This window comes from Prionailurus viverrinus, unplaced genomic scaffold, assembly GCF_022837055.1.
Source record: "Prionailurus viverrinus isolate Anna unplaced genomic scaffold, UM_Priviv_1.0 scaffold_60, whole genome shotgun sequence".
Taxonomy (NCBI): domain Eukaryota; kingdom Metazoa; phylum Chordata; class Mammalia; order Carnivora; family Felidae; genus Prionailurus; species Prionailurus viverrinus.
The window spans coordinates 79,853-105,682 of NW_025927622.1; the positions used below are offsets into that span (position 1 = coordinate 79,853).

A 25,830-nucleotide genomic window follows, 5' to 3' on the forward strand; every position below is an offset into this window, starting at 1 on the left:
GCCGCCCGGTGCTCCCGGGGTGCCCCGGTCCCCCCTCAGCTGTGCCTCCGCAGGCTCTCGGGAACAATCCCTTCGCGCCCGCTCCCACCCCACCCTGTGAAACTCACGGGGACTCTGGGAGGAGCTGTCTCCACAGCACTGGTTCCCGGGTTCCTTCCCCGTCTGTGTAGGTTTTTTGTGTTGACCCTTAGGGCTTTAAGAATAAACCTTGGAGGTTCGCCTGGGGGGGCTCAGTCGGTTGAGCGTCCGACTTCGGCTCAGGTCACGATCTCGCGGTCCGTGAGTTCGAGCCCCGCGTCGGGCTCTGGGCTGACGGCTCGGAGCCTGGAGCCCGCTTCCGAGTCTGTGACTCCCTCTCTCTCTGCCCCGTCCCGCTTGTGCGCGCGTGCGGTCTCTCTCAAGTGTAAAGTGAATAAAATGTTAAGAGAATAAGCCTTGGGAGCTGAAGCTTGGGGCGGTGGGTTCTTGTGTGCTTTTGGTTTTCCCGCCCCTGCTCCTCCGGTGAGGGTCGTCGAGGTGTCGGACAGGTTTCCATGTGGTTTGCTTCTACCGGGTCGACACCCCTTAATGATTCGCGTTTTGCCTGGGTTTCGTTTTCTGGGTGCAGCGGGGCCATCCTCCGGCGCCTGCTGTCGGCTCGTCGGCGGGGCCGGGTCTGATGCAGGCTGTGGCTTTGAGATAGATCTTCCCGCGTGTGCACGTGTGTGTGTGTTTATCAGTCTCGGGGCGTTGCCTTCTGGTCACACGTGGCCATCCGTGAGCGTGGTCCGGGCGTCGTGGTCCGGCCCTCGGCGGTCTTCCTCTGCCATGTCCTGGCACTGTCCTCGGCCCTTTTTCTCCCCTGGGACGTTCCTCGCTTTGCCCTTGTCCCCGAGGTGCGTGGGGCCCGTGCCTGGACCCGGCTCGGGAACAGTCTCCGACGGGCGGGACCGCGGGCGCTGGGGAACCACCCTCCGCCCTCTTTGCCTTGGATGCTTTCTCGAGCCACATTCGGTCCTGCAGCGATGGGCCTGTTGAGGTTGTGTCCCTGCCTCCTGTCAACTGTGGCGTTTTCTCGGGAGAAGATCTCACTTTGGACACGTTTGAAGGTGGCTAACGCGTTAGCCTTCCAGGAGCTGCGCGGCCACGGGTCGCGGCGTGTGAGCAGGCAGGCCCCATCTTGGTTCCCAGCCTGCTTGGTTTTCCTTCTCGTTCTTCGTCCTCGGTTAAGCTGCCTCCTCTCTCGTCGTGTTCACTTTCCTCCGGTCTTGGTTCTGCCGTCAGACTGCTCCTCTCCCCCGGACTTCTTCCCCTCCCCCGCTCGCTGTGTGTGCGGTTCGTTCCGCTGGCCACCGAAACGCATGTCTCGTTACTTCTTAGACCCACTTGTCGTTTGTGGAGGAGGTGCTCGTGGCGTCAGGCTCCCGTGGAGACCTCCGGCTTCCAGGCAGGGAGCGGGTGTTCGCTCTGCGACTGCCTAACGCGAGGCGGCCGGTGCTGTGCCGGGTGTGGCCGGAGCCTCCTGTTGTTGCCACGGCGGCTGCTCTTGTCGTCGTTCGCGGCCTAGAGGTGTGACGCGCAGCCCGATCGCGGTTTCCACGCGTGTCGCGTCCAGGACCAGGCACGGCGCCGGCTTCTCCGGCGTCCGTGGGTCGGGCCCGTGTGCGTGCCGGCCGCCGTTAGGCACGGCCCGTGGAACTCCCTCTGCGGGGTTTTCGTGGGCATTCCGGCCCATCCTCCGTGAAGGCGCCTTGGAGCCAGGCTGCCCCACGCGCGTCCCGACCCCCCCGGGTGCCTCTGCGCGGCGCGTCCGCCCTGGTGCTCCCTCCTTGCCGTGCTCCTGGCGGGCGTGTGCCTTCTGGAATTGGCTCTGGGAGGTCGCGCCGTCTGCGGCCCCGCGGGTGGCTGTTCCAGGGTTTGTAATACCGCGGCAAAGCTCCCGTTCCCAGCGGGGAAACCGGACGCCCTGTCCTGTGGGGCTGCCCGGCCGTCGGGGCGCCGACCCTGCCGCTTGGGCTCTTCATGCCCCCGCTCCCCACCCGCGAGGCCGGGAGGCGGCCGCTGCCTTCGCGCGGGTTCGCCTGGCTGACGGCCACCCGCACCCACGTCTCTGGGGCCGCCCTGGCCCGTCTTCTGCGCCCAGGACCGCGTGTGCGGTGCTCGTCCCCGTCCCGTTTGGGGTCGTCCGCGAGCCCTCGGGGTCCGGGCCCAGGAATGCTTGGTCGGCTGCGCCTCGGAGTCCGGTGTCGCGGAAGGCCAGCTCTGTGGGCGTGGGTCTCCCGCCCCGTCCCTCCGTGCATGGTCCCCGAGCCCCGTCCCTCCTGCCCTCCCGCGGCGTCCTTCCCGCCGCTGCCGCTTTGTGGGCTTTCTGTCTCCCTGAAACCTCGTCTCCACGAGCTGCGCCAGCTCCGGGCCTTCCCTTGAGGCCTCGTGGCTGTTGCTGACGTTGCGGATCTTCCGGAATCTTGGTCTTTCTTCCGTGTTCACGTGTGTCTCTGTTTTGTGTCCGTTTCCCGCACGGGGGCCCCAGGTTGGGGAGGTTCTCCCGTCCCCACACTCGGATGCCCCATGGGTCCCCCTTGAGCCTGAAGCAGGATGAGGGTCTTTCCGTTAGGAGTCGGTCACGGGTCTGAAATCCACGGGGGGCCCAGTTTCTGCAGCGGGGGGGGCCCGTTTCCCCGTGCATCACATACAAGTGGGATCCACAGGAGGGCTGCGGGCTGCTGGGGGCGGGGGCGGGGGGGGGGGCAGAGCCCCTGGCTTGGGGTCCTCCTGGTCTTGGAAAGGGTGGGGTGTGGCCTCAATTGCCTGTCTGTCTCCGATCTGCTTGCTCACGGGTTGTGAGCAGAGCAGGGGCCCCGCTTTCCTGCCCCCACTCGGGGCACCTGCCCCCAGCCGCGCGGAACCTGGTGCCTCTGGGGGGAACGTCAGTGCCTGGGGTGTGCACGCTGCTGGGCTCTCCTGCTGCTGCTGTTTTCCACGCCGTGTCTCCTCCTTTCCAGAAAACAGCAGGGGGTGGGGGGGCGTTAGGTGGCCTCCGGTCGTGGCCAGCCCTGGAGACCTTGCTGAAATGTGAAACCACGCAGCCCAGAAAACCAAGTGTTCCTGCAAACGAACAGGGCAGAGGACGAAGCAGAGGGCCGGGAACGCGGAGGCCAAGTGAGCCTGGGTTCAGGGCTCGGCCCACTGCGCCCCTCGCAGCTTTTCTCCAGCTCCAGGGTGACACAGGAATTGAAGGGTTAGCCCCCAAAATCCCAGGAAGAGAGGCCTCCCCTGGCTCGTGGGAGCGCACGGCCCCAGTCTCCAAGTCCAAATTGGTGTCGGTTTTGCCCCCACACGAGACCCTCGGTGCTGCCCGACGAGCCCCCGGTTTGGGAAGATTTTGATGGTGAGACAGAAGGGCCCCAGGGGGGCTGACGGGCCCAGCGTGCACCGGCTGCCTGGGGAGCTGGAGAGGGCGAGTTTCCCGAGCGTCTGCCAAGTGGTGGTTCTTAAGGCGTCTTTTTTTTTTTTAAGTTCATTTAATCTGAGAGCGAGCACAAGCAGGGGAGGGGCAGAGAGAGAGAGGGAGAGAGAGGGTCCTAAGCAGGCTCTGTGCTGACATCGCAGAGCCCGACACGGGGCTCAAACTCAGGAACCATGAGATCGCGATCTGAGCCCAAGTTGGATGCCTGACTGACTGAGCCCCCCCCCCCCCCCCCCCCCCCGGGCACCTGAGCTGGGCTGACGACCACCTGGGTCTTGCCTGCCCCACGCCCCAGCCTCGTGCCCGGTCCCGACATCTGTGGGTCAGGCCTCTTTGCACAGAGTAACCAGCTTCAGGAATCTTCCTTCCTGCTGGGGTTGGCTGAGCTTCTCCATAAAGGGCCAGCAGCTAATCTGTTCTGTCTTTGCAGGAACAAACAGGCGTGGTCACTTGTCAGTAAAACTTTATTTACCAAAAGCAGGCAGAAGGGGTTTGTGGGGGTCCCTGGGTTGCAGGATGCCACCCCAGTTTCTGGGGAATCCAGCACATGCCGTGGGCCACTGGGTCCCAACCAGCGTTGCCGCCCCGTGTCGCCAGGTGGGGACCAGGGTCTGCCAAGGGCCCACCACGCCCCGCCCCCCAGCGCTTCCGGTCCCCTGCCCTCAGAGCAGCCCAGGCAGGTTAAGTGGCACTTCAGGCCCGAGACGTGGCCCTGGCGGGGCACCCCTACCCTCAGCTCTGTCCCGTCCCACTCCTGCTCTAGTCTGAGGCAGCCTCTTGGCCCCGTGCAGCCGAAAAGAAAAAAGGCGTAAAAAAAATTGCAGTCTGACAGCATTTTATTCTATTAGTACGTTTTAATTAGAACACGAACGAGGGGTGTTATGAATATTCATGATGATTATTAAAGTGTATGATTAATCACGTGCAGTGGGGGAGGGAGGGGCCGTCCCCGGTTTTGTCACCGTCAGAAGAGGGGAGGCCAGCGGCCCATGAGGGGTTTTTCCAGAAGGGACAGAACAACACCCGTTACCTCTGCCCAGAGCTCATGGGCTCTGTGGGTGCAAGTCCCTGGGCAACGGGTCCTGGGGTGCCCCTCAGGCTGCCGGGCTTCGCGGGGGCTGGGCTGTGGGTGCCGAGGCTGTTTCCTCCGACGTGGTCTGCTGTGGTCTCGGATGTGGCCTCCCTGCTCACTGTTGCGGGGTCTGCTGCCTCCAGGGGCACGTTGTGGATGCCCCGGCGGGTGGGGGGCTGCTCCAGAAGGGGTGGGTAACAGGCAAGTTGGGTGCAGAAGGAGACTGAGGCTCGGGCTGCCGGCACTCTGCCCCAGGTCGCCCTGCCTCACCGGCCGCTCTGTTCCCAGAACCCAGGTAGGGGTCCGGGACCTCAGGGACAGACCCTCAAACCTGGTGGCAAACGCTGGGTAGACCCCCGGACCGCGGGAGCCCCTGTGGGTGTGCCCCCACCCCCACCCCAGCTAAGGCAGCCCCCCACTGCAATCGCGTTGGGATTTTTTGATTAGAAAATAAAACGTATGTGGGCTATATGAATATTCATTAGGCTGAGGGATTAATATGCGTAATTATGCAAATCCAACAGCAATTAAACACCAGCTTGGGGAGAGCCGATTAACACAAAGGCACCGCAATGGGGTGAAATCTGAAAGGAGTTTCTGGTCAAGACGAGTGCGGGAGGCTGGGTGGGCTGGCGGAAGGATCCGGGCTGGGGTTCCTGCAGCCTCCCCCAAAGCCCAGCTGTGTCGGGTCCCGGGGCCACTGAGGTGGCTCTCCTGGCTGAGACTTAGGGCCTGGGCACAAACCTCCACCCCGTCACCCTCCAGCCTGACTCGGGTCCTGTGGAGGAGGGTCTGTTCGTACTCCTCCTGTTTACACAGGAGGGAGACTGAGGCACGTGGAAAGAGTGGCCCTGGGGCCGGTCTGGGGGCCCCCAGGCTTCTCTGTATGTGTTTGTCAGGCAGTGAGCTTCAGAGCCCCGGTCCTTAAGGGTCTGTGCCTACTGGGTGGTGCCTGGGAGTGTTAGGGGAGATAAGGGTCCCTCCCCGCCCCACCCCACCCCACCCCACCCCACCGCTACAGACCCAGGCCCTCTGCCTCTCTGGCTAACTCCCCTGCGCCGTCGGCCTCGGGGGTCCACCGGGCTGGCAGCAGCCCCTTGTCTCTGCCCGGACCTAACCGGGGCTCCACTCCACCCTTAAGGGGCTGCCGGCCTATGTCTGGAAGGCAGTAGGTTGCGGCCGTGCTGTTGTTTCCACCGAGGAACCGCCCCCCGCCCCCCCCTCCTGAATTGTCAGTGGTGGGAAGGGAGAGCCTCCCGCTTGCCTGAGATCAGAGGTTATCTGTCACTCTTCACCCGTTCACTGACGTCCTCGTGAACCTTTCTTCAGGGTCAGGAGGGACTAAGCCTGATGCAGAGGCCCCGGTCCCTTGGGGTCAGGGCTGGGCCAGAGGGAGAAACTAGGGGCTGGAGGGAGGAGGCTCTGAGAGTGAGGGCCCTGCCCGGGGCGGGCATAGTGGCTGGGGCCTTGACGGACGGGTAGGAGTTTGCCAGCAGAGGTAGCTGGTAGAATTAGGCTGAACTGTGGGTCTTAAGGGATGCTAGTTGCCGGGATGTCGGGGGCGCTTCCCACCAGGGGCAGTTGTTTCGTTTTTTAAGATTTTATTTTTAAGAGAAAGCACACGTATGTGCACACGGGTGCGGTAGAGGAGCAGAGAGAGAGAGAGAGAGAATCCCAAGCAGGCTCCGTGCTCAGCTCAGGGCCCGACGCCGGGTTTGATCCCGGGACCATAAGGTCACGACCTGAGCCCAAATCCAGATTCAGACGCTCGACCAACTGAGCCGGCCAGGCGTCCCGTCAGCAGTTTAAATAGGGGCAGCGCTGGGGTTGGTGGGGCCAGATGGGCTTCGGCCCAGGCTGGATCAGGAAGGGCCCAGAAGACCTGCCGAGTCGAATGAGGGCTTGTCCCTGAGGCGGTGGGGACCAAAGCCACGTTTAGAGTCGAGCGGCGGCGACAGGGACCCTGACTCTCTCCTCTTGCCCTGCAGGTCTCGAGGACCGACCCGGCTCGGGCTCCTGGGGCACCGGCGACCAGAACAGCCCCTCCTTTGACCCCAGCCGGGTAAGGAACCTCTGTGAGGCCTGAGACCTGGCTTTCTCCTCTCCAGCGTGGGGAGTATATGGGAAACTGAGGCTCACGGCGAGGTCACGTGCCAGCCTGGTCTCCCGCGGCTTTGGGCTCAGACACGTGGGTTCAAGTCCCAAGTCGGGCACTCACCAGCCGCCTGCTTCCCCTCATGCCCGCGTGTCTCTCCACAGGCCTATGGCGAAGGCACGCACTTCCCTGAGCCCCACGACAGCCTGTCTCCGTCCACATTCCTGGGACCTGGGCTCGCGGGTGAGTGTGCCACACGGTCCCCTCCCCCCGTGCTCGAGTGTGGCCCCCGGGTGTGGCCGGCACACTCCAGGCACCGTGCTGCAGGGGGCTCTCCTGGAGCAGAGGACGCAGGTGGTCATGGCCTGGTGCCCGCGGGAGAATGGGCTCGGGGGTCCTGGCAACTCACGGAGGTGGTCCCTCCCCGCTGGGACCCAGGGGGGTACTGTCCCCTCGGTGTCCCGACTGTGGGATTGGGATGCTCACAGAAGCCCTCCGTACCGGCCCCTGGGACCCGCGGGGCCTGGGTGGACGGGTGGCCGTGCACGTCCCCACGACAGGGTGCGCGGCGCCTGTGGAGGGAGTGGGGGGCAGCGTCCGAGGACACGCTGTGCGGCGGGAGTCTGCCCGTTTCCCAGACCGGGAGGGTGGAGGCTGGCCCAGCACGTGGCCTCGGGTGGCCTGTGCACCTGCCGGGACACCGGTTCCCTTCTGCCTGTTCCTTCCTCCCGCTTCTTCCTGACGTGGGCAGTTTCCCACGGCCAGGCCTGGTCACCAGGGCCCAGAGCCCAGCTGTGTCCCAGGCCCAGCACGTGGCACCCAGGCCGCCCTGGGCTTCATGCTGTCGCTGTCAGCCTGGTCCAGCTCCGCAGTGAGGCCGCGGTCCTCCCACCCTGATGTGCGGGCCCGGCGCACGGCTTTAGGTCCCTTCTCTGGGCCCACGGGGCTCGTGGCCGCGCCTCTCCAGCCTCGTCCTGCCTCCCAGGAAGCCCCTGTTTGGTGCCTGCTGTACACAGGGCCCGGACCCCAACCCGCTGAGAGTCTGGGAGGGAAGCCGTCCTCCTGGGCCGAGCCCAGAGCCGTGGCCTTGTTGCCCTGCTGACCCCGGGGGCACGGGAGCCAGGGCACCACCGTTCACTCCCGGGGCCGGGACAGACCCCCTCTGGCCTCTTGGGTCTTGGGGAGGTGGGACTGGGGACATAGCCCGTGGGGCATCCCCCAGCAGCACCTGCTCCGGGAGCTGGGCTGAGATCGCAGTGCTGTATAGAGGAACCGGGGAACGTTCTCCTGTAGCTTGAGAGGAAATCCAGTAGTCGGCTGAGCGCTTGAGTCCCTCACTCACGTCAAGGCAGGTTACGGTCTCCACTCAGTCGTCGCCAGCGCCCAGCTTCAGCCTGAATCAGCTTTAAGGGGCTCGGGTCCTGATCAGCCTGGGCCTCTGCCTCCGCGAGGCCAGGTCAGTGGTAGGTCCGGGCCTCCGTTGACATTGGTACTGATGGGCAGGCTGCGTCCCCACAGGTCCGGGCCTTGCCTGCCCACACAGGGGCCGCCACGCGCGCTTCGGGAGCTTGGGTGGAGCCCAGGGCCCTGGTGCTGAACCCCGCGGTTGCACGGGACCCCGGCCTGTCCCCTGGGAGCCCAGCGCTCTGCGGAGTGGATGCCTCGGGACCGTGAATGGAGACAACGGAGGCCGAGTGCAGATCCCTGCCGTCCCCCCTCGGGGGCAGCACATGCGGGGGCCCCCAGCGGTTCGCCAAATCCTCTGCAGGTCATCTTGGGACAGCGTCTGTCCAGACCTCTGCTCGTCCCCGAGCCTGACGGGGGGACCAGGGTTCCTCCAAAGCCCTGTTGGTGTTGCGCACCGATCCAGTGACTGCTGTGTGCAGGCACGTGCCTGGCGGTGGGTCAGCCGTTGGGACGCGCCGTCCCCGGGGTCAGCTCCCAGTGAGTCTTTTCTCTTCCAGGCAAGGGCAGCGAGCGGAGCGCATACACTGCCTTCGGGAGAGATGCGGGTGTTGGCGGCCTGAGTCAGGTGAGGTCTGGGGCCAGGGCCCCTCTGCTGGGTCCGCTGCTCTGGAGAGTGGAGCAGGGGGCTGCCGTCACGCGTCCGCCCCACCGCCTCCACCCCCCACCCCACCCCACCCCCGCCCCGGGGCTGTGACTAAGCAGACGCGTCACGGACCTCTTCTCCTCTGCAGGAGGTTCCCTGGTTGAGCCGAGAGCCGGTCGGCTGCAGTACGGCCAGACTCCGGGAGGCCGGCAGGCTGGGTGTGGACCGGGCGAGGGGGTGCCGGGGAGGCCGCGGCCCCTGTCCCGTGGCTCCCCGACCTGGGGTAGTTAGTCTATAGGGCAACAATGGTTTCGGGGGTCACCGAGCACGGCTGGAGGGTCTGAGAGACATGTGCCACCCCCAGGTCGCGGGCGAGGACGCTGAGGCCGGCCTGCAACCCGCCCCCCACGCCCCCCCCCCCGCCTCTCAGGCTGGCCCTGGGTCTCCCACAGCCTCCCGGGGAGCCCCCGGCGCAGGCGAAAGCCCCACCACGCTGACCTAGCTGAGAGGCAGGGCGGCAGTGACCAGCCCCCGTGTCCCAGTGTGGCCCCCGGCCTGGGACTCTTCCAGCTCGGTGCGGCCGGGCCTTGTCCCGGTTGGTGCCACCTGTCCGCGTGCCGTGTCCCCTCAGGAGCGGTAGCGGGTGCAGCTGTTGAGGGCCAGCCGGCCGCTGGGCCCCGTGCGCTGTGGGCGCAGCCAGAGTGCCCGCCGTATAGACAGGAAGGGTGAGGCGTGGAGCGGCCGCTCACCTGAGCTGCGGAACCGGCTTGAACCCTGGTCGTTTCTGCCCTTGAGGAAAGGAAGTCTGTTTCAAATTAACACACGCAAAACGAAGCCGAAGCCGGGTACCTTTAAAAAAACAACGCGCAGAGTGAAGCCACCAGGTTTCTCTGACGCTTCGACGCCCGGCGTCCTAGAAGGGCCGCGGTTTGCTGGCGGCTTTTCTTTCTATCCTCTTGGGAAAGAGCCTGAGGCTTACGGTCGCTCACGTCTCAGATCAGAGAAACGGGACCGGTGTCGGGAGGGGACCGTGCCGAGCAGGGCAGGAAGGGGCTCCGCTGAGGGCCGCCGGCACCCCTCGGGCGGCTCCGAGCAGCGGGGCCAGATGCCGGCCCGGCGCCCCACGATGACCTCTCCCTCTCGTTCCCCCCAGGCTGGCTTCCTGCCCAGCGAGCTGGCCCTCAGCAGCCCGGGGCCGCTGTCCCCTTCGGGCACCAAGGGCGGCTCCCAGTATTACTCCTACGCCGGCCACCCTCGGCGGAGAGCCGCGGAGAGCGGACTGGGTGAGTGGGGATCCCGCCCCCCCCCCCCGCCCTCCCCCCCGCCCCCCGCTGCGCAGGTGCGTTCGGGCCCCGCGTTGGGAGCGTCTGCCCGGGCATGCCTCGTGCAGGGTCTCCTCCTGGTCCTTCGGCACTCGGCTCTGGGCCAGCAGCAGCCCCGTGACCCGCCCGGTGCGGGTTTTCCCTGCCGCCACATCGTGGCCTTGTCACACTTGGGGACACTGGCCCGCACCGCGGCACCGTGCTTGGGGACGCTTTAAATGGCGGCAGGACCCACGAGACCCAAAGATGCAAGACTCCGGGCACTGAGTCAGCCATGAGGAGGACCCGGTTTCCAGAAGCAGGGCGCTGCCCGGTTCCTCCTCGGCTGGGCCACGTGTGTGGTGGCTCACGCTGTCCCAGTGGTTTGTGTGCCCGAGTGGCCGCATGAGCCCTGCACGTAGAGATTTTGGGTCCCTGAGTTGGGCAGTAGGCGAGTTTGCAAGGGCGGGAGCCAGGACGGTGGCAGGGAGGGACGGAGCAGAGACCTGGGCACGTGGTGGGGGCAGGAGGCGCCCTGAGGACCCCCGACCTTGCTCCTGACAGACACACAGCCCAAGAAGGTCCGGAAGGTGCCGCCAGGTCTCCCGTCTTCGGTGAGTCGCAGGGTCCCACGTGCCATGTTCCCGGGCTCAGGGTCGTCCCTCTGGGGGTCCACCGCACATCATGGGGGGGGGGGAGGGGATGGCCCCCAGGCTGGAGGTCGTAGCTGTGACAGCTGGTATGCAGGAATCCTGGACATTGTTTCTCGGGTCTAGCTTGGATTCCTCCTGTAAGAGCCACGTGGCACTTGTGGGCAAGGCACCTTGGGTTGAGTGTGATGGGGTCTCGGGGGCACCCTGGGGGCCCAGGTCAGAGAGTCCCCGCCCTGGCGATTGGCAGGGGGCCACGCTCTGGCAACGGACTCCCTGGAAGAAATGGCAATCTGCTGGGGTGTCTGGCTCCTGCACCGGCGTCCGGGAGCCCCTGGGCCCCCCAGGCTGGGCACAGCCCCCGTAGGCCGACGCAGGTTGCACCAGACCCCGGGGTCAGGGTCACAGGGTTGGCGCTCTGGTCTGCAGCTGGGAGGTGTGGGTCAAGCTCCTTTGAGACCTCAACCCCCGCTTTCCCCATCTGAGCCCCCGCCCCGGTTTCCTGGGACATCAGAGCTGAGAGCCCCCTGAGCCTGACTCGGCCCGGCCCACCCCACCGGCACTGACCCCACTTCCGCTCCAGGGCCAGGGCGGGCGTTCCCAGCCGACCCGGGGCTTTCCTGCCAGCCTGGCCTCCGCCTCAAGCAGTGTCCCTCCGATGTCAGCATGACCCTAGGGCTTCTTTGCCTTCTTGGCGCTCTGGAACCAAGGGCCGGGTGTTAGTCCAGGGCCCCGCCTCCGAGGGCCCCGCCTCCGAGGGCCCCGCCTCCGAGGCCCCCACGTCGTCTGTGATCAGGGCTGCGGCCTTGGGGGGGCTCCGGTGCAGGGGGCTGAGGAAGAAGGCAGGGCTGGGGGGATCACAGCCAGGTTCTGCTCTGATGGACCGAGAGCATCTTCCGGACTGGGGGGGGGGGGGGGGGGACGTTCTCGGCAGGGGGTCCCGTCTGCAAAGACCTCAGGTGCCAGAGCCTGGAACTTGGGGGGGCGGGGGGGGACAGGAGGTGGGGAGGGGAGGAACTAGAGGAGTAAGGGCGCCACCAGAGCCTCCAGTGCTGGGGAAGGTCAGCCGCACAGAGGGGTGGGCTGTCCTCCCCCCCCACCTGACCGCGCCCGCCTGCCCACAGGTGTACCCGTCCAGCTCAGGTGACGACTACAGCAGGGACACCGCCGCCTACCCAACCGCCAAGACCCCCGGCGGCACCTACCCTACCCCCTTCTACACGGCAGGTACGTGGGGGCTCGCCTGAGGGGGCTGGGGCCTGGCCGGGCCCCCCCCCCCCCCCCACCGCCTCACCGTCTGCCGCCCCCCCCCCCCCGCCCCAGCAGATGGCAGCCTGCAGCCTGCGGCCGAGCTCTGGAATCCCCCGGGCCAGGCGGGCTTCGGGCCCGTGCTGGGCGGAGGCTTCGGCAGCCTGCAGCCACACGAGCGCATGGTGAGTACAGCCTGGGTGGTGGGGGGCTGGGGGGGAGGGGGCGCCCCGCCTGACCCCGCCTGACCCCGCCTGACCCGCCCCCAGGGCTACCAGCTGCACGGAGCGGAGGTGAACGGACGGCTGCCAGCGGTGCCCACCTTCTCCTTGGCCCCCGCGGCCGCCTACGGCAGCGCCCCCAGCCACACGCCCCCTGTCAGCGGGGCCGACGGCCTCCTGGGTAGGGCTTCGTCCTGCCGCCTCCCTCTCCCAGTCCCGCCCTCTGTGTCCGCCGTTGGGTTAGGGTTAGGGTTAGGGTTACAACGGCTTCTGGAAGGGCGGGTCCCGCTTTGCTTTGCGTCAGAGTCTCAGTGGAGGCGGGTGGCGGGACGCCAGGCCAGAACCCAGACCCAGGCCGGGCTGCCCGGTGCCGGGCGAGGGCGCCTGTGTCGGGCACGGAAGGACCAAGCGCACGGGGGCTCCCCGTCAGCCGGGCGTGGGGCCGGCTGGGTGCCGGGGCCGCCGCGTCCCTGACGTGGGGCTTCGCCTCTCCACCCCCAGGCTCCCGCGGGACGTCGGCCGGCAGCTCTGGGGACGCCCTCGGGAAGGCATTGGCCTCGGTGAGGCGTGGGACGGGGTGGCGGGCGAGGCGGGGCCGGCGAGCCGGGAGCCCGAGCCTGCCCCTGACCACGCGGCGGGTGGCCCCGTCTCTCCTCCCTGTCGCAGATCTACTCCCCGGATCACTCGAGCAATAACTTCTCCTCCAGCCCCTCGACCCCCGTGGGCTCCCCTCAGGGCCTGGCAGGTCTGTGTGCGGTGCTGGGGAGGGGAGGGGGGGCTACATCCGGTACCCCGGCCTTGGCTGGGCCACCTGCCCCGGAGCTCGTGTTCCCGTGGGCATCCCAGAGAGGCTGTCTCTCTGGGACAGAGAGGTGATCTCTGAGCCAGTCCGCGCTGTGTGAGCCGTGAGGGGCAGATGGGATCTCGCAGGGCCAGGGCACGGGGTCCACCCGCCAGAGTGGCAGGCGGAGACCCGCAGCCGGACTCTGGGTCACGCACGTGTTAGTGTCCGTCCACCTCCTGGACGACAGTTAGGCCCCAGTCGCGCGACCCTCTGCTTGACCCTTCCGAGGTGGGGGATGGGTCCTCCTGTTCCCAGGAAGACCTACCTGGGCATCAGCTTGTTGTGAAGTTTCGGGGAGGCCGGGTGGTTTTATTAGAAACCCCGTAGGCCCTCACCTGTGCGGCAGGGAGCCCCAGGGGCCCTCGCCTCACCTCGGCCCGTGCAGGGGCCCCGGGTCAACCACTGCCCTGCTCTGGCTTCTGAGACTCCTCCCACGTGTGCCGCCAGGCTGCCTTCCTCGTGGGAGGCGGGGTGTGGGTCTCGGAGATGGTGGGTTCCCGGGAGCCCCGCCTGGCCTCCCCGCCGGAGCTAAATTCCCAACTTGGCCCTTAGACCGGCCTTGCGGGCATCAGGGTCCCCGGGTGGCCGGCCCGGGCGTGACCGTCCCCTTGGCCCCCTCCCCACCCGCTGTCTCCCTCCGGCTCCCATCCGGCTGGTTACGCACCCAGCCACGGGTGCCCCCGTTGATGCACCACCCACCCCTTCCAGGGACGTCTCAGTGGACCCGAACAGGAGCCCCCGGTGCCTTATCGCCCAGCTACGATGGGGGTCGTCACAGCCTGGTGAGCCTCCTGCCCCAGCCTTCCTGGGGGGGGGGGAGGGAGGGGGCATGGTCCTCGTAGGTGTGACATCGGTAGGGATACTTGTTCCTGGGATAGAGGGGTCGCCCGTGAGGGCGGCTCAGCGTGTCTGCTGTGACCGACTTCTGTGACTTCGAAACCATGTCCCGGGAGGGCCGTTCGGTCTCCCGTGACCAGCGGAATTTATAGGACAGACGCCCCGGTGATGGTGGATTCGTGGGGCGGGAGGAAGAAAGCTGGTGGACCGTGCTTGTGGCCTCCCGGCCGGTGGAGTAGAACCGTGCAGGGTCCCCACGTCTGGGCCCTTCACCAGCTCCCCAACACCCCCTTCCAGAACAAGGTAGAGGACCGCCTGGACGAGGCCATCCACGTGCTGCGCAGTCACGCGGTGGGCACGGCAGCTGATGGTCACGGGCTGCTGCCTGGCCATGGGGCCCTGGCCTCCGGCTTCCCCGGCCCCGTCTTGCCCCTGGGTGGGCGACACGCCAGCCTGGTGAGTGCTGTCCGAGGGCGGGCTGAGGGGGACGGGGGTGGGGGGGCAAGGTGGGCCGGCCGACCGACCAGCAGTCTCCCCTGCCTGCAGGTGGGAGGCGGCCACTCGGAAGACACGCCCACAGGCGGCGGCAACCTCACGCACAGCCACGTAGCCCTCCCCAGCCAGCCCGGCCCCCTCCCCGACCTCTCTCGGCCACCAGACTCCTACAGTGGTAAGCCTCCGCGTCCCGGCTGGGACGGTGGAAGGGGTGGCCGGGGCCTTGGGGTCAGCTGTGCCCTGACGTCCTGTGCGAGGCCCGGTCAGCGGGCGGTGTGCCCCTGAATGGGGTTCGTCTTCTGGAAAACGGTGGCAGAGTTGCTGAGAGCCGCCAGGCTAGGGCTAGGCCAGGGGTCTGCTCTCTGCCAGGCCCCGGGGTGGGGCCCCCACCATACACAGCATCCCCCACACCTTGCACTGGGAGGCCCTTCAGGAGGCCAGCAAGGTCAGCCTGTCTGTTCCTTCCTTCAGGGAGGTGGAGCCTGATGTCCTCACGTTCGCTCATTGGGGGTTCCCGGCACGAGCACATACACATTCAGCGTCCGCTGTGCGTCTGGGGCTCTTCTCGGCGCTGGGGGGTGAACTGAGAATTAAACAAAAAAGCCTGTCCCTGTGGGGGTGACAGTGGAGTGGGGAAGATCAACAGTGGACTCGATGCAAAAGGAAAGGGGCAAAAGTGGGGAGGAAGGGGTGTGAGATTGTGACGTTTGAGCCGAGATAGGCGGGAGCAAAAGTTGACAGGTACTTGAGTGAGGCGTGTGCAAAGGCCCTGGGGCTGGGTGATGGTGTGTTGAAGAAATAGTGAGGAGGAGCCCTGTGCTGAGTGAGGGGGAGAAAGGGGAGGGCGGGCAAGGAGAGAGTGAGGTCAGGGAGGGGACCAGGCAAGTCTCACAGGGTCTTGGGGGAGGACTGGGCTTTAACCCCGAGGCACCAGGAGAGCCCTAGATGGCTGTGGGAAGGGCAGGGACCTGCCAGACGCGGTGCTCACAGGTGCCCTCTGGTGGCAGCAAGGAGAACAGACCCGTGTGGCACCTGAAATCCAGGCTGGAGGGGACTGTGCTGGGCGGGGGGGGGGGGGGGGGGGGGGGGGGGGGGGGGGGAGGGGCGTGGTGGTGAGTTCCGGGTATTCAGAAGGCACAGAGGCCACAGGATTTCAGATGCCGGGTTGGTGGTGGGATTCGGGTCTGGAGTTCAGAGTGGGGTCCAGGCCTCCTCGGCGTTTGGTGGAGTTCAGGGCTGGGGGTGGGGGGTGGGGCGACTGTTCCACAGGTTCCTGAGATGAGGACCGCAAGCAGGACAACGTGGGGTCAGGGTCGTGGCCGGCGGCCGTGGGGTGTGAACTTTGCAGGGAAAGGACCGAGGAGGTGACTGCCTTGAACGCGGCTGGAGGGAGGCCCGTGGCCAGTAGGCATCGTTCCCGCTGTGGCCGGAGGCCTCCCTGGGGGGGAGGGAGGGCGACGCCCCCCCCCCCCCCCCCCCACGTGCCATGCTGACGCTGGCTCCACTGGTGGGGGAAACCGAGGTCCAGACAGGGGCCGGCCTGCTGGGCAGTGCACACATCAGGTGCCCACCTTGTGGAAAATGCCACATCACACGGTAACAGGATGTGGGTAACAGTGCCACCTGCTGTCTGGAGCCCCCAGGAGCTGGCCACGCAGCCACATCAGGGCAGCTTCTCTCTGTCTCTCTCTCTTTTTTTGGGTTTATCCCTTTTGAGAGAGCGTGAGTGGGGGAGGGGCAGAGAGAGGCAGACACCGAATCCCAAGCAGCTCCAGGCTCTGAGCTGTCGGCACAGAGCCCGACGTGGGGCTCAAACTCACACACAAACCGTGAGATCGTGACCTGAGCCGAAGTCGACGCCTAACCGACTGAGCCCCCCCCAGCGCCCCCTCTGCATGTCTTGGTTTTTATCACTCTATGCCAAGGGTCTCAGGGGACACTGGATGGTATCTGGGACGTGTGTGGTCATCACAACTGGGGAGCTCCTAGCACTGAGTTGGGGGGGCAGGGATGCTGCTTGACCCCTCACAGTGCCCAGGATGCCCCAATGTCCGTGGTGTGTTGGGGGGATTCCATGAGCTGAATCTTGTATCCCCAGTCCCTCCCCCTCCCCCCCCCCACCTGGCCCTGCCCTCCCAGTTCACCTGTTGCAGAGCTCCAAGTTCAACGTTGCTGTGTGCCTTTAAATCCTGTGTGTGGTTTTTTTTTTTTTTAATTTGTTGATTTTGCGGGGGAGGGTCAGAGAGAGGGAGAGAGGATCCCAAGCAGGCTCCAGGCTCCAAGCTGTCAGCACAGAGCCTGACACGGGCTCAATCGCATGAACCAAGAGATCATAACCCGAGCTGAAGACGGACGCTTAGCCGACTGAGACACCCAGGCACCCCAAAGCCTAGATTTCATCGTGCGGTGTTGGGCTTTGTGAAATTGGCACCCTGCTGGCATGATGCCCTGGCTGGGAGGGCCACCTTGCTGCTGGTGGCTGAGATGGGCCCTGGCCCTAGTGTAGACCGTTACATTGTTTCACATTCTGTTGTCATGCGATGCTTTCTGCCGCATTCCGAAGCTTGTGCCCAAGTGTTCTTGAGTGTGATTCCAGGTTGTGGGGATCGGGGGTTGCATGTACCCTCCCGATAATTCCAGATTATTTCCCAAACTGCCCTGCCAACTTCCCTCCCACGGGCAGTCCTTCCAAATTGTTAGGTCCTGCCGAGTCCGCCGATTTAATGGCTTACCGGATCCTGATTTGCATTTTCTCAGTTTCGTGGTGTCGGTGCCATGGCCGCTTCCTTGTATATGAATTGCCCACTGGGAACCCTCCCTGTTTTTCCTGTGAGCCGCTGGTCCTTTTATTGGTTTGTAGGAGCTGTTTACATATTATGGAGCCCCAAGCCTTCACCGATTTATACGTGACAAGTATTGCTTGTGGCATATTTTCTTGTTTTTTTGGTATGGTATCCCGGTAATCAGAAATTCTCAATGGACATAGTTGAGTTTAGCAATTTCTTTTTTCGTTCGAGAATAGCTCTTTTAGTATTTCAGGGACTAGTTCCCCCACCTCTAAGTCATAGCAGGGTCTCCACGCATTTTCTTCTAAAGGTTGTCGAGCATCCCCTCTCCCACCAGACCTTGGTCTGTCTGGAACTGATGACTGTGGCGTGAGGGAGGGACCTGATTCTGGGTGTGTTTTTTGTTTTTTTGTTATTGCTGTTTCATTGGGTTTTGTTGGGGGGAGTTTTGGGTTTTTGGTTGTTGTTGTTGTTGTTGTTGTTGTTTTTGCGAACAAAGGCCTGCCTCTCCCAGGAGAGCTCACTACAGCCCACACGGGGGGGGGGGGGGGGGGGGGGGGGGGCAGAAGGGATCGGTCAAGTGGCCCTGGAGGTGCCCCGGACCCTAACCCCAGGCCTGTCTTAGGACTCGGGCGCGCCAGTGCCGTCTCGGGTACCGGTGAGATCAAACGGGAGGAGAAGGAGGACGAGGAGGACGCCTCAGTGGCTGACAACTCGGAAGAGGAGAAGAAGGAGTTGAAGCCCCCCCGGACTCGGACCAGGTGCCAGCCCTCCCTCAGCCCCCCCCCCCCCCCCCCGCCCCGCAGGACGCACGCACGCACGCACGCGCACACGCACACGGCGCCCACACCGCGAGGCCGTCGGCGGGCCCCCGCCTGCCCCCCCGCCTCACTGTCTCCCTCTGGCCCCCGGGCCCCCCCCCCTCCCCCCCGTAGCCCGGACGAGGACGAGGACGACCTTCTCCCCCCAGAGCAGAAGGCTGAGCGGGAGAAGGAGCGCCGGGTGGCCAATAACGCTCGGGAGCGGCTGCGGGTCCGAGACATCAATGAGGCTTTTAAGGAGCTGGGGCGCATGTGCCAGCTGCACCTCAACAGTGAGAAGCCCCAGACCAAACTGCTCATCCTGCACCAGGCCGTGTCGGTCATCCTGAACCTGGAGCAGCAGGTGCGAGGTCAGTGGGGGCGCCGCTCCCCTCCCCCGCCGCTGCTGTCCTCGCTCTCCCCCCACTTCCTGGAGCCAGCCTCCCCTGCTGTGACTGTCCCTCTCCTGCAGCCACCGTCCTGCCCTGCTGTGACCTCCCCCTGCAGCCACCGTCCTGCCTTGCTGTGACCTCCCCCCCCCCCCCCCCCAGTCGCTGTCCCCCCTATTGACCAGGGCCGCCTAGCCTGGCTCCGGGGTCCCCTGTGGCACAGGAGGACCGTCCTCGGACCCCTAGCCCTGCAGGCCCGGACACTGCAGCTTTGACTTGCGTCCCTGGAGCCCAGGGATCCCCGCCCACCCCAGCCCTTCCCCCTCTTGGGAAGCCTGTAGCTCTCTGGCTGAGGCCCCTGTGCCCCAGGGCAAAGGTCACTGTCGCTCCCAGAAGACACATTCTGGGGCCTTGTCAGCCCGTCAGACCCCATCTACAGGTGGGGGTCCCCGCACCCCGTTTCCCAGGGCTTTGTGTGTGGATCCAGAAAGACCCCCGTGGGACTTGGCTCCCCATCTCAGCTGCTTCCTTAACGCCTCCTGTTCCCGCGCGCCCGTTAACCCTTTCTTTCCTGCAGTGCTGTCGCTTGGACCGGAGCTGGGGCCCTAGCCCACCCGGCCTGCTGTGCCCTCAGCTCTGAGGTTTCCGTGTTTCCATGGTGGTGTGGGCACCCCCCCCCGCCGTGTTCCCCGCGCCAGCTCTCTGCTCTCTGCCTCTCGCCCCTCCCCCCCCCAATCTCCGCCCACCCGACCCTTTGCTTCCACGGCAGCCCCTCCTTACCTCGCACTTGCTGCCCAAGCCCCGGATGGCAGGGCGGCGACCTTGGGGGTCTTTCCTCCCCCCGAAGCCCCCCAGTCGGGACTTGAGGGAAGAAAGGAGACCAAGGGGTGTGCCAGCCTCAGGCCTGTCAGTTTGGTCTGCGCGCTTGTCCTGGGCTCCGGGGGCCGCCGCCGCCGCCGCCACCCGGCAGGATCCGCTCAGGCCCAGGGCAGGTGGGCGGGGGCAGGGCAGCAGCGCCTCAGCACAGGAGCAGGACAGGGCAGCAGGGAGCTGCCCAGATGCAGGTGCCCGGGCTGCTCCTCCGCGTCTTGGGCGCACACCACAGCTGGGCCTTCGCCGTGTCTGTTTCATGTTCCGCGGGACCAAGCGTGGCAGTGTCCCAAGTGCGATGTGCCCCCACCCCACTGACAAGGGCACAGAGTGACGTCCCTTGGGCAGAACCGCATGGCTACACAGTTTGTAGGGCTTGAGCCAGGGTTTGGACCCAGCAGGCAGGTGTCTGTCTGATCTCCAGAGTCACGTGTGAGTGCCTCCCAGTCCACAGCAGGTGCTCGGGAACTCGGAGCCACTGCTTGGCCAGGTGGGGCTGTTCGCGGTAGTGGGGAGAGCAGAAGGCCCAGGGAGCCCACCCTCCCAGCCCAGAGTCGGGGCCTGCGGACAGGGCGCCTGTGGCCACGCCACATCCAGCTCTCGGGGTGGCCAGAGTCTGGTGTGGGCAGGAGGTGGGGGTCAGGCCTTTGCCTGCTGAGCCAGAGTCTCCTCTGCCTCTCCCACCCACGCTGGTCCGGTCAGCTCAGGCCTAGCACTCCTAGCCTGCTCTGGCCAGGGAAGATCATTCCGGGATCCTCCTGGCCCGGGTCTCCTCCCCTGCCTTCCCGGCCAGTCCTTGGGCATGTGGAATGGGCAGAGGGCAAGGGATGCCCTCCTGCACCCCACAGATCCCCAGATGGGAACCCCAGGCCCTACCTCCCCTCTCTGGGAACAGTCACACGTCGGTCTCCTTTGCAAGGAACCACACACACACACACACACAGCCTTGCCTACAGCCGGCCCCAAGGGCGGGCACAGAGACAGGCACACGCCCAGGGTCTCCGCTCCAGGAGTGTGCGCCCTGTGCACACAAATGAGCACGTTCTCGTGGGCGTGAGCACGCACGTGCTCTCACACACACACACACAAGCACGCACGCGCGCACACATCAGCAGGTGCCTGCCTGCACGCCCCACCCGTAACTAACAGAGGCCCCGGTGCTGTGACCCAGCAGTACGGAGGAGGTGCTGTCCCTGGAGGAGAAAGACCTGAGGGACCGGGAGAGGCGCATGGCCAATAACGCGCGGGAGCGGGTGCGCGTGCGCGACATTAACGAGGCCTTCCGGGAGCTGGGGCGCATGTGCCAGATGCACCTCAAGTCGGACAAGGCGCAGACCAAGCTGCTCATCCTGCAGCAGGCCGTGCAGGTCATTCTGGGCCTGGAGCAGCAGGTGCGAGGTAGGCTCCCGGCCGGGCGGCCCCGCCCCCGCCACGCCCCGCCCCCCGCCCCCTCCTCCAGCGCCCGCTCGCTCGCTCGCTCGCTCTCTCTCGGGAAGGGACGCTCTCCCACGTTGTTCTCCCTCCCCCAGAGCGTAACCTGAACCCCAAAGCGGCCTGCTTGAAGCGCAGAGAAGAGGAGAAGGTGTCGGGCGTGGTCGGAGACCCCCAGATGGTGCTTTCGGCGGCCCACCCGGGCCTGAGTGAGCCCCACAACCCCGGCGGGCACATGTGAGAGGGGCGCCACGCGGGACAGAGTGCGGGACAGACGGGACGAGTGACCGGCCCACGCCCCGTGCGCGTGCGCGCCTGTGGTTGGCATTGAGCCGGCACCGCCCCGGGGGGAGGGGGCAGGGGTGGGGGCGCCCCTCCCCGGCCTTGAGCCCCCCACCCCCGGGTCTCACGGCCTTGACACCTGGGGACTTACCTGATGGATCCTGAAACTGCAGCCCAGGCCCGGCCCAAAGGGGCAGTTTTGTTTTGTTTTTTATTTGTAAACAAAACCAGAAAGTGAGCGAGATACACACTTTGTCAGAAGAGACAAAAAATGCCTTAAGTCTAAAACGCGGGGGAGTCCGAACCTGCCGCTCGCCGGACGCGGAAGCTGCACAGACCGGCCGGTTCTGGACGAGCCGGCGAACGTGCCTACGCCTGACTCTTTTCTTAAGGAAAACAAAGGACGTTAGTTAGGAGATTTTTTTTTTTTTTAATGTATTAGGAAATTAGCAACAAGGATGCCTTTGATCTTTTTTTTTTTAAGCTTTTTTGCATATGTTTTGTAAGCAACAAATTTTTTGTATAAAAGTCTCATGTCTCTTGCTATTTCTGCTGCTGATTCTAGAGCTGAGCGTTGCATTTCACGATCAACAGATTATTAAAAGTGTATTGAAAAGACCACTGTAAACCTGAGGTTCCCCCCCCCCTCCCCCCCCCAAACCCTGGGAGCTGTCCGGCTCAAAGTGTCTCCCAGCTGCTGCTCTCCCAGCTGGTGTTTAAGAGTCTAGGTGGTTCCCTTGGTTTGAAGAGACTGTGAAGTGGTGGGCGGGCCTCTCCCCTACCTCTGGAAGCGGGTGGTGTCTGCAGGGAGGCAGTGATCCTCCCATGAGGACTGCCTAGGAGCCCCTGAAAGCAGCTTGGTCCCCAGGCGCTTCCCCACGGCCTGCGGGCCACCGTGTCCCTCCCCGGGACCCCACAAGCTGCCCTCCCAGTCTGCAGGCCTCCCCGACTTGGATGTTGTTGGGACCTGTGTTCTGGGCACAGGGACCATACCGTTGAGCCCGGTGCTACAAGGGCCTCCCGAGACCCCGTCCTCGGTTCCTTTGACCTGGGGACCTGGCCTGCATACCACTCAGGGCTGGCTCAGAAGCCCTCACCCACCAGGTGACTGTCCCCAGACCCCAAAAAGCACTCAGGCTTTGCACCTGCTCACCTATAAGACCAGGAGGGTGGGCCCTTTCGGCCCTTGGTGGCCCTATCTCGGGCCCAGGTCCCAGGTCTCCCTGAGTCCCCACTCTGGTCTCACGTGTCACCCAGCAGACCAGCTCCTCCCAGCTTGCCCAGGACCGTCCGGGGCTTATAGTGAAAGCCCTTGTTCTTGGAGTCGCTGCAGCCCCAGGGAAGCCAGGACCATTGGCCCCTCTGTCTGATCTCTGGGTGCAGATCAGGCCTGCTGGGCTCCTCCCTGTACCCCCACACCCACATGGGTCGTATGGACCCCAGGGTTCACCGCAACACACCAGCCTGACGCACTCCCGGAGCCCTGGGACTCCCCGAGGCTAGGGAGCTGGGCGCCCGCGAAGGAAGCACCAGGCAGGACATCCAGAGCTACCTCCCGTCCCGAGGTCGCCTGGGGCCCCCCCCTGGGTGGTTCCCCACCCAAGACTGATGGAGACTGGCCAGGGGTCGGCGAGGAGCCGTGGGCTTGCGAGGGACTCTCCTTGCTGGCACCCCCGGCCTGTGTGGGGCTCGTGTGTCTTTTGGGGAAGCTGCCTCAGTTCCCCTCCTACTCTGCTTCTGGTTTCACAGGCGGGGGCCCAGGAGCCTCTGCCCCCCCCACACCTGACTTTGTATTCCGCGTAAGCAGCCTTGGGGGAGGGGAGACCCACGATTCTGGGGAAGTGTGCTGAGTGCCTCAAGGTAACTGGTTTTCAAAAAAAAAAAAAAAAAAAAAAAAGCTCTTTAAGAAAAATGATTTTATCCAGATGTCACCACAGCTGGCTGGATTCCTTGGGATGTTTTTAAGCAATCCTCCCTGAAGTTGACCTGGAGAGCTGTCCTGTACATAACAGCACTGTAGCAATAAATGGCATTTTATGACAATGCTGGCTGCCCCAAGGCTCTCGGCTGCAGGTGGCCACGCTGGGGGTCTGGGGACGGAGGCTGCGGCCCTGGGCACGCGAGCCTCCGGGGGCAGCCGTGACAGACACACACACACACACACACACACACACACACACACACACGTGGCCTAAACCTCCAAGAATTTATTCTCATTCTGGAACCGAAGTCCCAGGACAAGGTGCTGAGAGGCTGCCTGCCCTCCCTCTCGTCCAGCTTCTGGTGGTCAAGGTGGCCCTCAGCTTGTGGCCACACCGCTCCCTCCATCTTCTAGTGGCTTCTCTCTCTCTGCACACGTCTGCGTCCAAATTCCCCTCTTACAAGGAAAAAGCCACAGAGTGACAGGAAAGGTGCTCAGCATGATGGTTCCGGAACCAAAGCTCAGGTCAGGCGGGAAACCTGCACTCGTAACAAGGGCTCCTGGGGGTCTGGGCCTGGGCCTGGCTCACCGGGGCAAAAGCTACTCCCTGAGATACTGCCTATTAATTTTTTTTTTAAATTTTTTTTTCAACGTTTATTTATTTTTGGGACAGAGAGAGACAGAGCATGAACGGGGGAGGGGCAGAGAGAGAGGGAGACACAGAATCGGAAACAGGCTCCAGGCTCTGAGCCATCAGCCCAGAACCCGACGCGGGGCTCGAACTCCCGGACCGCGAGATCGTGACCTGAGCTGAAGTCGGACGCTTAACCGACTGTGCCACCCAGGCGCCCCTAATTTTTAAAATAATGCAATATACCAAAGCCCACTGGATTATGCACGTTGTGTAAGTTGGGTGGTGTATGAATTGTACAAAAAAGGTGTTTAAAAACAGATGATAAAGGGGGCATCTGAGTGGCTCAGGTCATGATCTCACGGTTCGTGAGTTTGAGCCCCGCGTCGGGCTCTGTGCTGACAGCTCGGAGCCTGGAGCCTGCTTCGGATTCTGTGTCTCCCTCTCTCGCTGCCCCTCCTCCTGCTCATGCTCTGTGTCTCTGTCTCCTCTCTCTCAAAAATAAACATTAAAAACAATGAAGTGTTCAGTGAGGCACCACCCCCCCACCCCAGGACCAGCTCCGTGGGCGTCACCCCCCCTACCCCAGGACCATCTCGTGGGCATTCTGGGAGGAGCACTGTCTGACCCGCCGGAAGGAACTGCAGAGGCAGGGAGCAGCCACAGGAGACTCAGTGCCACGGATGTGCCCACGACCTAGCAGCGGCAGTGGCGCCCTGAGCACAGTCGCAGCGTGCAGGTCACTGTGCTCTTGCGGCGTGCCTTCGCCCCGGCCCCGGACAGCCCCAGGCCTTCCCGGCTCTTGGGAGGCCGCGCTCGGCCCGGGCCTGACCGGAACCCCCAGCAGTCCTGCTGCCCCCTCCCCCACCCCGGCCAGGGCAGAACAGCACGTGCCACACCAAGACAGGGGCAGCCCCTCCCCGCTAGTCGTCCTCGGAGACCACCCCGCGCCACGGTGTGACGCCAACGGCTCTTTAAGAGATGCCCACGTCCAACCCCGGAGCCTGAGATCGCGGCCTTGTCTGGAAAAAGGGCTTTTGCAGATGCAATTAAGGATCTTGGGGCAGGATGGGCCTCCCATCAGTGACAAGCATCCTCGTAAGAGAGAAGAGAAGCTGCAAGCCAGGGGCACCTGGAGCCCCCAGGGGCTGGAAGAGGCAGATGGAGGCAGCCCCGTGACACCACCCCGGAAATCCTGTCTGTCGTCTCGAGCCACCCAGTGTGACCACGGCAAACAGCGTGGGTGTCCTTTTTAAAGCAGCAAAATACCCAAATCCAGCAGGAACTCACACGTCTCTGGCAGGAGCCTCAACAGGTGTGACCGCTTCGGAAAAATCCGCTGTCGTGCCCCCGGCGCTAAGGTCATGTTGCCCATCAGTTACGCCTACCCGTGCCTCCCGGCCCGGACGTGACTGTTCATCAGCCACGTCTGGAACTGCCCAAACCGGGAGCAACCCAAATGCCCTTGACCAGGTGAGTGGGTGAACACAGGTCCACCCTTCCACGGAACACGACCAGGGGTAGAAGGAACGTGCCAGTGACAGACACGGTAAGCTGGAACACTCGGAAGTCACCGTGTCGCACGGGGGAAGCCGGGCACCAAGGAGAACATACTGCATAGAAAAGTCTAGAAGATGCAGGTGAACTGACAGAAGGGTGGTTGCTGGGGCTGGGAGGGGTGGGAGAGGGTCCAGAAGGGCGGGAGGAAGGCTCGAGGGCACCTTGACCGCCACGAGCTTCCGTGCGCACGCACAGGTCCAATACCCCGTTGTATGTTTTCAGGACGTGCGTGTTTGTAGGTCAAGTATATCTCATTAAGCGGTAAAGATTTTTAAATGAAAAAAATCCATCAACGGGGAAACAGATACACGCGGCCACCACACACACGAGGGCACGTCCCTCGGCCACAGCAGGAGCGAGGCGCCCACACCCGCCGCCCCGCGGACAGACCCCGAACACACGACGCTCAGGGAGGGAACCAGACACGAGACGCCACACGGGGTGAAACTCAGTTTATGTGAAATATCCACAACGTGCTCATCCACGGACAGGAAGGGGGCTCGTGGCGGCCGGGGGCTGGGAAGGGGGGGGGGGGTGACAGCTGATGGGGACGGAACGGAGCTTCTCCTGGAGGCGATGAAATCTGTCTGCAACTAGACAGAGGGAGTGGTTGCCCAACTTCGTGAACGCACTCAATGCCACCGAAATAATTCAGTTTAAAACGGTTAACTGTACGTGGGGCGCCTGGGTGGCTCAGTCGGTTGAGCCTCCGACTTCGGCTCAGGTCACGATCTCACGGTTCGTGGGTTCGAGCCCCGCGTCGGGCTCTGGGCTGACGGCTCGGAGCCTGGAGCCTGTTTCCGATTCCGTGTCTCCCTCTCTCTCTGCCCCTGACCCACTCGCATTCTGTCTCTGCCTCTCTCAAAAGTAAACATTAAAAAAAAGAATAATAATGAAAATAA

The 25,830-nt window shown here is 64.3% G+C and overlaps 1 protein-coding gene across 9 annotated transcripts in view; it reads left to right on the forward strand.

The window, feature by feature from the left end:
• Nucleotides 1-21,362, forward strand: part of TCF3 (transcription factor 3) — a 32,070-nt gene extending 10,708 nt beyond the window's left edge. For 2 of the 9 annotated variants that reach the window (XM_047848318.1, XM_047848317.1), the window contains exons 4-19: nucleotides 6,506-6,579; nucleotides 6,777-6,855; nucleotides 8,577-8,644; nucleotides 9,816-9,945; nucleotides 10,528-10,577; nucleotides 11,738-11,840; nucleotides 11,940-12,046; nucleotides 12,131-12,263; nucleotides 12,584-12,642; nucleotides 12,749-12,827; nucleotides 13,635-13,708; nucleotides 14,061-14,219; nucleotides 14,310-14,433; nucleotides 17,670-17,805; nucleotides 17,980-18,215; nucleotides 20,633-21,362. In XM_047848318.1, coding sequence (XP_047704274.1) covers nucleotides 6,506-6,579; nucleotides 6,777-6,855; nucleotides 8,577-8,644; nucleotides 9,816-9,945; nucleotides 10,528-10,577; nucleotides 11,738-11,840; nucleotides 11,940-12,046; nucleotides 12,131-12,263; nucleotides 12,584-12,642; nucleotides 12,749-12,827; nucleotides 13,635-13,708; nucleotides 14,061-14,219; nucleotides 14,310-14,433; nucleotides 17,670-17,805; nucleotides 17,980-18,215; nucleotides 20,633-20,775 — 1,754 coding nt within the window. In that variant the 3' untranslated portion in view covers nucleotides 20,776-21,362. Of the gene's footprint in view, nucleotides 1-6,505; nucleotides 6,580-6,776; nucleotides 6,856-8,576; nucleotides 8,645-9,815; nucleotides 9,946-10,527; nucleotides 10,578-11,737; nucleotides 11,841-11,939; nucleotides 12,047-12,130; nucleotides 12,264-12,583; nucleotides 12,643-12,748; nucleotides 12,828-13,634; nucleotides 13,709-14,060; nucleotides 14,220-14,309; nucleotides 14,434-17,669; nucleotides 17,806-17,979; nucleotides 18,216-20,274; nucleotides 20,502-20,632 lie in introns of those variants that run through there. The other 7 variants (XM_047848319.1, XM_047848320.1, XM_047848325.1 and 4 more) reach the window with 7 other exon arrangements.
• Nucleotides 21,363-25,830: the final 4,468 nt, after the last annotated feature.